This window comes from Pan paniscus, chromosome 11, assembly GCF_029289425.2.
Source record: "Pan paniscus chromosome 11, NHGRI_mPanPan1-v2.0_pri, whole genome shotgun sequence".
In the NCBI taxonomy this organism is placed as follows: domain Eukaryota; kingdom Metazoa; phylum Chordata; class Mammalia; order Primates; family Hominidae; genus Pan; species Pan paniscus.
In genome coordinates this window covers 24,345,102-24,356,635 of record NC_073260.2, presented here as the reverse complement: position 1 = coordinate 24,356,635, position 11,534 = coordinate 24,345,102, and the positions used below count along the sequence as shown (strand labels likewise).

General features: G+C 44.9%; 1 protein-coding gene across 10 annotated transcripts in view; it reads right to left on the bottom strand.

Annotated features, from left to right (window-relative positions):
• Positions 1-7,002: 7,002 nt before the first annotated feature.
• The window catches only part of TNC (tenascin C), a 97,240-nt gene continuing 92,708 nt past the window's right edge, over positions 7,003-11,534 (bottom strand). For all 10 annotated transcript variants that reach the window (XM_055117708.2, XM_003833079.7, XM_008958590.5 and 7 more), the window contains 2 exons: positions 10,443-10,606; positions 7,003-7,735 (listed from right to left, as the gene is read on the bottom strand). In XM_055117708.2, the coding sequence (XP_054973683.1) occupies positions 7,625-7,735; positions 10,443-10,606 (275 nt within the window). In that variant the 3' untranslated portion in view covers positions 7,003-7,624. The remainder of the gene's footprint in view (positions 7,736-10,442; positions 10,607-11,534) is intronic.

The window sequence follows — 11,534 nt, the reverse complement described above, 5'->3', positions numbered from 1 at the left end:
CAGAGATGTAAAGGAAAACAACAGCAACAGCAACAGGAACAAGTCCACATTTTTAGATGTGCCTCACCCTGTGCTAGTGAGTTAAGTGTCAGGGAAGGAGGATCAAAGCCTTCTTGCTAAGGGGCCAGAAACAAGCCAAAGGGACAAGCACAGAACAACAAAAAATGTGCATGTTGGGCCTTCACAACCAACAATACGGTGCTGTCAAATCAGGTGAATGAGTGATGGGACATGGATACAATGGAGGCATTAAACATGTTAGACAACGGTTGGTGGTCCTTGCCAAACCTGAATGGAGACTGGACAAAGGCCAGAAACTCCCTGTGTCTCATGTTCCTGTCCCCCCACCCCAGTGTACACCTGCAAGAGGTGATCAGTGAGGTGGTAGGGTGAGGGTGCTCGTTTTTGTGTAGCAGATGGGGAGTCAATAACATAAAAGGAGGCCTGCCAAGTTCCTTCCCACTTCTGGGAAGGGTTCTAGCCTCTTATTGAGAGAAGGATTAGCGTGAAGGCAAAGTTGTTTACCTAAAGATGTCTATGAGCCTAAGAAGTCCAGTAGACATCAGCCCTATCCACTTCAACACATCTACCAGGAGTGCCCGGTTAGTGCCCTCCCGAAGCCAGGTGGAGGCTGCCATCTGCTGGTTGACTTGAGGATTTTTACCCAAATGTTTAGTTTGCCTTTCAATTTTTAGTGAGAGAAACCTGTGTTGACAGACAGCATTTTCTCCAGGCAAGATGCTGTCGGTTTTCTTTTTTAAACTATCACAGATTCTCATCAGGGTAGGTACACTTCATGATCATTTTGATGGATGCTCAGAAGAATTAAGCAATTAGACCAAGATGATTCAGTAATTGGAAAACATGGGATTTGAGCTCAGCTCTCACTAAAAAGATGGTGACTGTAAAGAAATTGTTATAAACACGTTGGCTTTGCAAACTGTAAAGTGTTATGAGGGAACCAGTAAATGGCAGGTGCTCCGAGTGTCCTAATTGGAAGAGTGAATGAAAGAATAATTGTGCAGAAGGATGTTCCTTAAGGCATTGTGACTCAAGGAGTCAGAGAACCCAGCTTTGACACTTGGAGGCTGAGTGAACTTGGGGGAAGTCACTTCACTACTCTGAGAAACAATTTCTTAACCTGTAATTGCAAATGTGCTGGGCAAATGTGCTAGGCAAATGTGGGAGCTGTTTTTTTTTTTTTTTTTTCTTTCTTGACAGAGTCTCGTTCTGTTGCCCAGGTTGGAGTGCAGTGGTGCTATCTCGGCTCACTGCAACCTCTGCCTCTTGGGTTCAAGCGATTCTCCTGCCTCACCCTCCTGAGTAGCTGGGATTACAGGCATGCGCCACCACGCCCAGCTAATTTTTGTATTTTTAGTAGAGATGGGGTTTCACCATGTTGGCCAGACTGGTCTCGAACTCCTGACCTCAAATGATCCACCCACCCCGGCCTCCCAAAGTGCTGGGATTACAGGCGTGAGGTACTGCGCCCAGTCGGAGCTGCTTATTTTGACTGCATGTGTGTGGTTTTATTTTCCTGTAAAATGTTGAAATTCATGTTACATCCTGGTGGGATTGAAACAATTCTCAAGAAAGCCTTTTTCTACTTCCTTTACAGAGATTGTAATTCCTCTGGGAGTTCCCTAGGGAGGGAGGAGGATGAGGGGAGTGAGCCCTCTGCTGGTTGCTTATATGTCCTGCCAGCCCAAACCTGGGCAGCAGGCACATGCAGGGCACCCCTGGTACCCCATTGAGGCTGGGGGGCACAGGTGGCCGGGGGCACATGCATCTCTAGTGAGGAAGCAGGCTTTCTAAAGAGCGATGTTGATGATGCCATCTGGGGCTGAAAACCCTTGGCAACTCTCAGCTGGGCTCCAGGACGCCAAGCCTTCAAGGCAAGGGTCTACCTCCATCCTCACCTCTGCTCCCCACGCTGTCATCCCTTGTGTCCATCCACAAGCCTCCCCTTGGCCTTACCACTGGTCTTCATTTCTAGCTGCAGTCACCTTGAGGGAGCCTTCCTGATTCCTTCCCCACCCTAACCTAGTGCTCCAGGAGATAATTGGCCCCTGACTCCAGTCTCCCATATCCCTAACTAGCCTGCCTTAATTAAAACTGATGCCCGCATCCAGGAAAAATCCACTATAGGAGTTGAGGGCTGCTCAGGAACAAGGGTGGGGACATAGAGAGCTCTCTGGGACCCTAAGCCCCATGAATTTTACTTTCTAAATATCTCTTAGAACCATAGCTCTGTCTCCACGACACCACATTTAGCCAGGCTCTATCACCTTTCACCTGGATTCCTACAGTAGCCTCCTCAAAGGTCTCTTCCCACTTTGCACCTCCCAGCCAAAATCCAAATGCAACAAAAAAGATGGCTTTAAAAAACAGATGTGATCACAATGCTCTCCTGCTGAAAACTTCTCAGTAGCTTTCCATTGAATTGAAGAAAAAAAGCAAAATTTTTATTCTGGACCAGGAAGATCTGCATGGCTGGGTTCCTACTGACTCCTGAAACCTCATCTTCCACGATGCATCTTTTGCACCTATGCCTCTGGCTTTATCTGTGCACAGCGTGACAGCCACAGGACTATAGAGATACCTGCCTTTTGCCTTCTGCCTCTCCTGCTTCCTTCACCTGGTTAACTCCTACTTGCTCTTTGGATCTGGGTTCAAAAGCCTGTTCCTCAGAGAGTCTTCCCTCTCAGATCCCCTTTAGATGTCTTCATAGCTTTTTATATTTGCTTCCAAAGCACAGCCCTCAGTTTGTAATCACACATTTGCTTGTCTGATCATGTGTTTGTCACTGACCTCTCTGGGGCACAGAGGCTGCATGGAGGCAGAGAATGTGGTTGTTTCACTCATGTAGTGCTGAGCATAAGCGGGGAGGTGCTCAACACTGATTTTTAAATGAAAAGAGAAGTGAGAATCTTAGAAGGAGACCGATGAGGACAGCCCACAAGGAGCTCTCGGATTTTCCGGGCTTAGGCAAGGCATGGTGGGAAGACCAGCTTGGGTGGGGCAAGCTGAGAATGGGGAAGGACTGGGCTGTGTAGCCAGCTGTTTTGAGAGCATACAGGTCATAGGAGGCTCAGTGAGGAAGAACCTGCAAGGTGTGTCTCTCCTTCTGGAGAACAGACAGTCATGCCACACTGCAGAGGAGTATGCAGCCTGGATTTTCATCAGAATCTCCTGCCTGGTTGCTGTGGTGCCTGGGACGATCCCCAGCCTCCTCTGGACTGCTGCTTCCCCATCTTCAGAAGGAAATTGATGAGCAGGAATTCAATGCAACAAATATTCATTGAGCTCAACTTCTGCGCCTCCTGAGGGTTTCTCACAGGCCCAACCTGTGTGACCACCCTACTTTGAATACTGTGACCCTATCCCCTTACCCTAGTCCCCTTTGTCCTTATTACCCTTGAATATACCATTTAATTTGATCATTTATTACATTTATCATTCATTGTGTTTTGTTAGAATATAAACGCTATGACCACAGGGATATTTTCCTCTTTTTTTCACTGACAAATCCACACGGGAGGTGCTCCACAAGCATTTGTGAAAAGAATGAAGTGCTGTTTTCCAGTTAGTGTGGCTTGTTGAAAGGAATAAGATATCTTTGCTGAAAAGAACTTGGATTTTGGAATCAGGCAGCCTGGCTGTGAATCTTGGTCTGACCCCAGTAGCATGGCTGCGAGAAGCCACCTGACCCCTCTGAGGCCTAGTTTTCTACATGACCTGGAATAGTTCGATTTGTCTCACAGGTGACTATGATGCTTAGGATACTTTGGATATTTAAAGTGTCAAACACAGTGCTGGGACTACAAGAGGGTCAATAAATGTCACAGGCTCATGGTCTAGGGAGGAAAGTATTAGCCAAGGTATCTGGCTTCAAGGACCTGAAATAATCTAGGACTACCTAAGCAGAAAAGGAATTTTCTGGAAGGATATCAGGAAGCTCATAAAACTGACAGAAAGTTTGAAGAAGCAGGCACAGAAAATTATCAGGAACCAAAGGAGGCCGGGTAGCAGGAATCATCAGCCAGTCTGCCTTTGTCACTGCTGGAAACAACTGTCACCATTAGAGAGAGATATGGCTATACCCTGCATGGTGCTGGGCCACAGATCCCACGGATAGATGGCCTCAGTGCTAGATTCTGTGGGGGAGCCAGTCTCCTACACTCTATGTTTTGCATTCCTTGCTAAAGGTTAGAAGTCCCTCTGTGGGCATCCAATTGGCAAAGCCCAAGTTACGTGCCCATGCCCTGGCTATCAAGGGGAGGAGGAAAGAGTATTTTCCTCTGTGGCTTCCTTGGTAGGAGGCAAGGTTCTCAAATTTCCTAAAACTGGAAAGGACTTTGGATGCTGGGAAGCCATTAAATGACCAATAATCACTATAGGAAGAGGGGCAGGAAGTAGAAATCATAATGGATAAGGCCAGCAGGCAGCTGTAACAGTGGCACTCAGTGCTCCCAGGGGTGGGCGAGCCTGCCAGGGTCCCTGAGGAGAGTTAAAGGAGAGGGGCTTTTCCCAAAGGTGTGGGCAAGGTGGAGGAGAGACACAGAGCCTAGCACAGGTCCCCAAGTCTAGCAGCAGCTAGGGTGCCATAACTGCTCCTAGGCTAGAAGGGGCAAGTGAGAGAGCAGTTTTCTAAACCTGAAGAGAGAGTTGCATGGAGACAGTCAGTTGACAGTGGCTACTGCTCTCTTATGTGGATGCTGACAGCCCACTGTGATGCTGTATAGATGGAGCTGGGCAACAAGTGCCCTGACCCACCCCCACCCATAGTCTCTTCCCTTCAATGTCCTGCTGGCTTTTCCCATTTTGACATCCACCTGGAAGCTGGGAGTCATTGATGCAATCGAAATAGGGTGGCCTTGAAGTACACAGAGCAGGGAGAAGGGGAGCAGATGAGAGAAGGAACAAAGGGAAGGTCAAACACCCTGGAAATTACTTCCCAATAGAGACATTTTGACTGTTTCATGGGGGCAGGGGTAGGGCCCAGGTCTTGAGGGTGAAGTGGAATTTTAAGAGAACTTTCAAGATGGAAGAGGTTTCCTGAAACAAGCCACAGAGCCAGAGGCTGAAGGACACGTTTGAGAAATGATTAGCTCACACTAGAGACTGTGGTCTTTGAATGCCGTGGCCTCAGACCCGGTTGCCTGCCCTGTCCCCATTTGGGTTATTACTGACTCCTGTTTGATGTGGCTTCTTCACCAATCCAAATTTGATTCTTGTGTGGCTTGGGGGGAATACCTTCAAGCTTAATTAAGTACATCTACAGTTCTGGAGAGGGGATAGGACTTGGGTTTAGAGACTCACAAGTCAGCAGCCAGTGGAGAGGTAAGCCTCCAACTCGAGGCCTGGTTGCTACAGGGAGCCCGTTTGTTTGGATTTATATAGCCAGGAGAGCGTTGCTATGGCTGAATTGCATGCAACAGTTCTTATGATCTGGAACAGCACATTGTGTATCTAACATGACAGCATTTATTAAAGCAAGATAAACTCAGCAACAAAGGATATGGCTGGAACCATAAATTCCTCTGATCCTTGCTCCAGAGCCATCACATTCCATTTGAATGAGGCCTATCAGCCCAAACTTGACTTATTTTATTAAATAAGTCAATTTTCTGAAAATCCCTAAGAGAATGAACTGGGAATTACTCTCCCCCCATATACCCTTGTTTAAAAAGAGAAATGTTATGTGTTGAGCAGTTCTGACTCACTATATTTGCTGAGGACTAACAGACCTGCCATCCAGGCAATGGGTTCCCCATCACTAGATGTGTTCAGTCTGAGGCTGGAGGAATATGGGCTTGCTCCCTTTTTGGGGACTGCAGTGTAGAGGAGAAGGCGATATTCCTAATAGACATTCTTCCTAGTTTTAAGAGTTCAGGATTGTAGAAGCCTGAGGAAGCATCCGGTTGAACTGCCCCCATATCCCATTCTGCAACCTTCACTCTCTTGCCACAGCACACATTTCCCCAAAGAAGGAGAGATTTTCATTAAGGTACCGGGAAAGAGCAGGAACATTGGAGCCAGAAGACCTGGGTTTAAATCCAAATTCTATTATTTATTGAGTAGTAGCCACAATCAAGTCATTGGGTTTCTATGAACCCCAGTCCATCTCATATAAAGTGATAATGATGACAGCTAACACGTACTAGCACTTAATATACACCAGGTACCATTCTAAGGGCCTCAAATGGATAACATAATTTATTCTTCACAAAAATGTTCTGAAATGAGAAGTATGAGTATCCCTACTTTACAGAAGAGGAAACTGAGGCATAGAGAGGTTAGGGAACTTGGGAATGGTGGAGCCAAGAATTGAACTCAGGCAGTCTGCCTCTGGGGATCTTAGCCCATGTGTGGTAACAATACTTACCTCAACTATATCATAGAGTTTCTAGGAGTTGCATTAGAAAATGAGTATAAAAGCATCTTTTAAACCATAATCTATTAGTCTTGGAAATACTGAGCAAGATGCTGAATCTCAAGTTGTAAGCTTTTTTTTTCTTTTCTTTTTTTATTTAGAGACAGGGTCTCCTTCTGTTGCCCAGGCTGGAGTGCAGTGGTGTGATCATAGCTCACTGTAACCTCTAACTCCTGGGCTCCAGTGATTTTCCTACCTCAGCCTCCTGAGTAGCTGGGACGACAGGTGTGCACTACCACACTTGGCTAATTAAATTTTTTTTTCCTGTAGAGACAAGTTCTCACTATGTTGCTCAGGCTGGTCTCAAACTCCTGGGGTTAAGCTATCCTCCCACCTTGGCCTCCCAAAGTGTTGGGATTACAGGCCTGGCCTGTAAGCTTTTCATAAGTGTGTTCAACTTTATTTTAAAAAAGTGCTTTCCTCTCTCCGAGTCTTTAGTCACCTTTCCACCCCTCCCACTTGACCACTATCCCTACTTACCTTTCCTATCCCAACATTCCCCGCTTTGTTCAAATTATTGGCTTTGGTGAAATTCAGACTCAACAATTAAAAGCAAAATAACAAACTCAAAAGTACTTGTGCTTTTATTAAAAAAAAAATACAATCAGGTACTGTCCAGAAATGTTTTGGAAAGAAAGATCTCTTGAAAAATCCTTAGTTTTCATCATCATCATCATCATTATTATATTAATAATATTAATCATATCCTTAAAATGGAAACAGTATTGCTTTTCTGGTTTCTGTTGTATGAAATGTAAAAAAAGGGATGGCTTCCAATGACACATTTAATCTTTGCTAACAAAAATAATGACAATTAATTATACAGCTTCATGTAAAATACGGCTGGTTCTAAAACAAACTACCCCTGTACATCCTACCCCTCTCCCATTCCCAGAGCCACCCAAGAGAAATAAAAAACTATTGCGATGTTGTCACTGGAAGATATTTGCTGAATCAAACAACAAAACAGAAACATGTTGGAGACTGATGTCTTTGGTGCAAAGAAAGAAATCACAGAGGAGGTGAGGCCCATGCTGTCGCCGTTGGCCCCAGGGATCCATGGTCAGCTTTGACTCTCACCAAATGCCCAGGTGTGGACTGATGGTTGGGCTGGTAGTATTGATGCTTTGGTAAAATCCTTTCCTCGCTCTGGGCCTTATTCCTCTCTCACCCAGTGGTCCCTGGAATTTATGCCCGTTTGCGCCTGCCTTCAAGATTTCTGAAGTTGCTTGGTCTCAGCTTCATCTCAGCAAACTGGATTGAGTGTTCGTGGCCCTTCCAGTGGAACCAGTTAACGCCCTGTTAAAAAAAAAAAAAAAAAGAGAGAGAGAGAGAGAGAAGGCCTCCAGGTTGGTTACTCTTAGGCAAGGTGTTCACTGATCATTGCTATTTAGTCATTCAAACTAAATGAGTTCTGTTTCAATTTGACCATTTGGTATATCACAGCTGCCTCTTGCCTATCTCTCTGTTGGTCTGGGTTGTGGAAACTTTCAAAGGAACTGGCTGAATCTGACCCAGCTTTTCACCTGAGTCAAGAGTCGCCGGAGTTTGCATGGAGCTTTGGTCTTTCCTCTTGAAGCAAAATGGTGGCTGATGAAACCTGCCGTCCTTAGGAATAGGTTCTGAAGGAGTTCAGGTCATTATTAGAAGTTCTAGAATTGAATAGCTACATACATGGTGTGTGTGTGTGTGTCTGTAATTCACGAGATTCCTATGGAGTAATTTAATAGGGGCTTGGTATGGAATAGCAGAAAGAACAGCTCAACAAAACACAGTTTTACAATTTGACATATAGGGTTAAATATCAGTGTTCTTACTTGAGAGATAAATAGTCTTAAGTTCTCAATATCTTCTGAGCCTCGGTTTTACTATTTTTTTTTCTTTCTTAAGATCTGGTAATGTTAGCCTTGAAAGATGAGATGAAGATTAAATGAGTTTGTAAAGGAGCTATCACAGAGCTGGGCACGTTGTAGGTGCTTGGTAAATATTACTTCCCTAGTCTCAAGTAGGGGGAAATATCCTTGAAATTTTGGCCAAAGCTTTCTACAAGAAAAAACTGTATTTGTGTCTTGGCTTCCAGGTTTCAACTTTGACTCTTCAGCGAAGTCTGCAGATGGTAGAGTCAATCCATGAAACCCCACATGGCCCCTTGCCCCACTGTGGGGAAGTTAATGGCTAGTGAGATGGGAAAAAAATAGAGACCCTTTATTTGCTTCTAATTGTTTGGCATTCACTGACATGGGCAGTTTCTGAGTCTTACAGGGATGTGAGGTTTAAGAATGGCTCATTCATTTCATGGGCAAATCCGCTTGTAATTACTCAGTTACAGTGAGTATGGTAGTCCAACAGCTTGGTGCACATGCTGCCTGCCTTTGCCCTGGTTCTTTCCTCTGATAGTTCGGGGTTGGAAGCCACACCTTCTTATACTGTGGTGGGCACTAAAGCCAGAGAGGGAGAGTGACTTTGCAGAGGCCACACAGCAGGAGGAGCAGAGCTGGAGCTGGGGCTCCACTCCTGTGGCTCCTTTCCATGTCATCTCTTTCTTCTTCCATAATTGAATGGAAGGATGAAAGAGAGGCTTGCTTTCTAACAAGTAGCTTGTTGGCTTTTTTTTCTTTTCCCAGAAGAACTTTGTATTATACAAGTATTTTTGAGACAAGGCAATAAAGATGATAAAATAATGCTCAGAATGGAAATATTGATGAAATAACATAATAAGATGGAAACAACACAGGACTGCTGTCAAGAAATGTCCTGTGACTCTTGCCTCCTCTGTAAAACAGGCATGAAAAACCACATCCTAATTCCTGCACAGGGTAAAAATGATAAACACTTGAGATACAGAAGGTAACAGTGCTTTGAAAAGTGCCAGAAATTATGTAAGGTAAGGTCTACACTTAAGGTCTCAGGTGTCATTTGCTAGCAGTTAATTAGGGCATAAACACGTGTATCAAAGTGACTAATATTGAAAAGCAACAGGTCCCAACACCTGCTGCATGTCAGGAATCACTTGTGGAGTCTATCAACTGCCTCCCCCCTGACCCCACAACAACAAAAATGCAAATATGCAAAAAAAAAAAAAAATGAGATGCTGTGTCTTGCCTGAGATCATTGAATCAGAATCCCTGGGGTTATCATAAAGTGGAATTTGGCCCTTTGCATTTTTATAAAGTCCTTGGGATTCCAGTGAGCAGACCTCATAAGCATCCTTGTGGTCCAGGGATCAGTGTGGTGTGGCCCCAAGGGAAGATCCAGCCCTCCTCCCAGGGATGGTGACTAACTTCTGCGGAGGGACCTGGGCAGGGGTTTGGTTATGATTAAGTGGCTAGTCCCACACAGCTTTATACTTTTCAGGAATGTGCCAGTGTAGGCAAGGCTCAGAGTAAGGGAGATTACTGAATTTGATCCGTTCGCCTATTTCTAAAGGGGATCAAAAAAAATCTGTTTCTGTGATTGTAGAAGAAGTGCTAGAGGTGTGTGTGGTGCAGGGAAAATGCCAGGGGCTGGAAGTGGGGAGAGCTGGCTCTGCTGCCAACTTCACTCTGTGACCTCAGGAAAGTCAGCTTTTTCTGGGCCTTGGTTTCTTCACAAAAGGAGGAGATTTAAAGTCTGTGGACTTCATTTTAAGGTGTTCTTGGGATTCCAAAGGTGCCCCAGGCCAGGGGTTCTGTGTCATCAACCCTGCTTCGCCTAAATGGCCTCCACTTGTATCTGCTTTACTTTTGGGGTTCAGAGAGAGATTTTGTCTGAGTAAAGCGTTCTGTTTTTGGAATCCATTTGACCAGTGTTTGTCCTTGGGACTGTCAAGGGTTAACCTGTGCTGTTTCTATTTTACCTGGCCTGCAGTGTCCTTGAGATTGCTCACTGCCTTGGGAAAAACAAGTTGTCATATAAGTAAGGTTCCTGCCTCCTAGTCTCTGCTAGGATAGGGAGTTAAATTGTACTTCCATTAGCCCCCTCCAGCTTCCCAAGCTTGGCCTGCCCTGGGCCCTCACGGTCCACTCACCTGACTGTGGTTATTGTCCCCATATCTCCCCATCAGGTTGACACGGTGACAGTTCCTGTACCAGAAAGCCCCTTTGTAGGACAGAGCACAGTTGGTGATGGCTGAATCTGTGTCCTTGTCAAAGGTGGAGAAGGATCTGCCATTGTGGTAGGCCATGGAGTCACCTGGGAGAGACAGAAAATATGGACCTGAGAAATCTCAGCTGAAATTTCCCTCCTGGACAGTAAAGGGCAGAACCAGAGGTGACAATTGAAAGGTTCTGGGGGTGGGACTGGCCTTGAACATTGATCCCAGAGTCAGCATTGAATGCGGAACTGAATGGGATATGAGTGTCACCCCGAGTACTTATTTCTGACAGAAGCAGCATAATGTGGTGGGAAGAGGGCTGTGGCTGGCTTTGGAGAGTCTAGCTTCGAGTCCCATCTTTTCATTTTTTAGCTGTGACCTTGCACAAGTCAAGCATCTTGTTGAACCTCAGTTTTCTCATCTATACAATGGAACCAGCACTTTGATTCTATATACTGAGTAGTGCCATTGTGACAATGGATATAAAGGTGTATGCTAAACAGGTGGCATGACATACAAATACTTACTATGATTGTTATTTTTATGACTTTTCTGCATTCCCTTTCTATAAAGACCTCAGAGAGTAAGGTGAGAAGTATGCATTTAATAATGGCATGCTTTTCTCCCACATACAAATATTTATTAGTCATAATTAAGCCCTTCAGACATTAGATGTCCCTAAATAGTCTCTGTATCACATAGTTACTTTTTAAAGTATTCATCAGACCATGTTCTGTGATTCTTAGACAAGAAGCCCATTAACATGTACTACTATTTGGAAATCTAATTTGTAATTTAATATATTGAATTTTTGAAGCATTTCAGTACCATTGCTTTGTGGGTCTCCTCACTCCCAATCCAGCCAAGTGCTGTGCATAAACATTTCAAGACTCTGAGGCATTCTACTGTCATAATTTGGAGCAAGTTGTCAAAGGGACCCAGATACCTTTTTAACTGATGATGCTACCCAGAGCATGAGGACGGCACATAGATATTAATGAAACAGGATGCTTTCCTGCAGAGGGC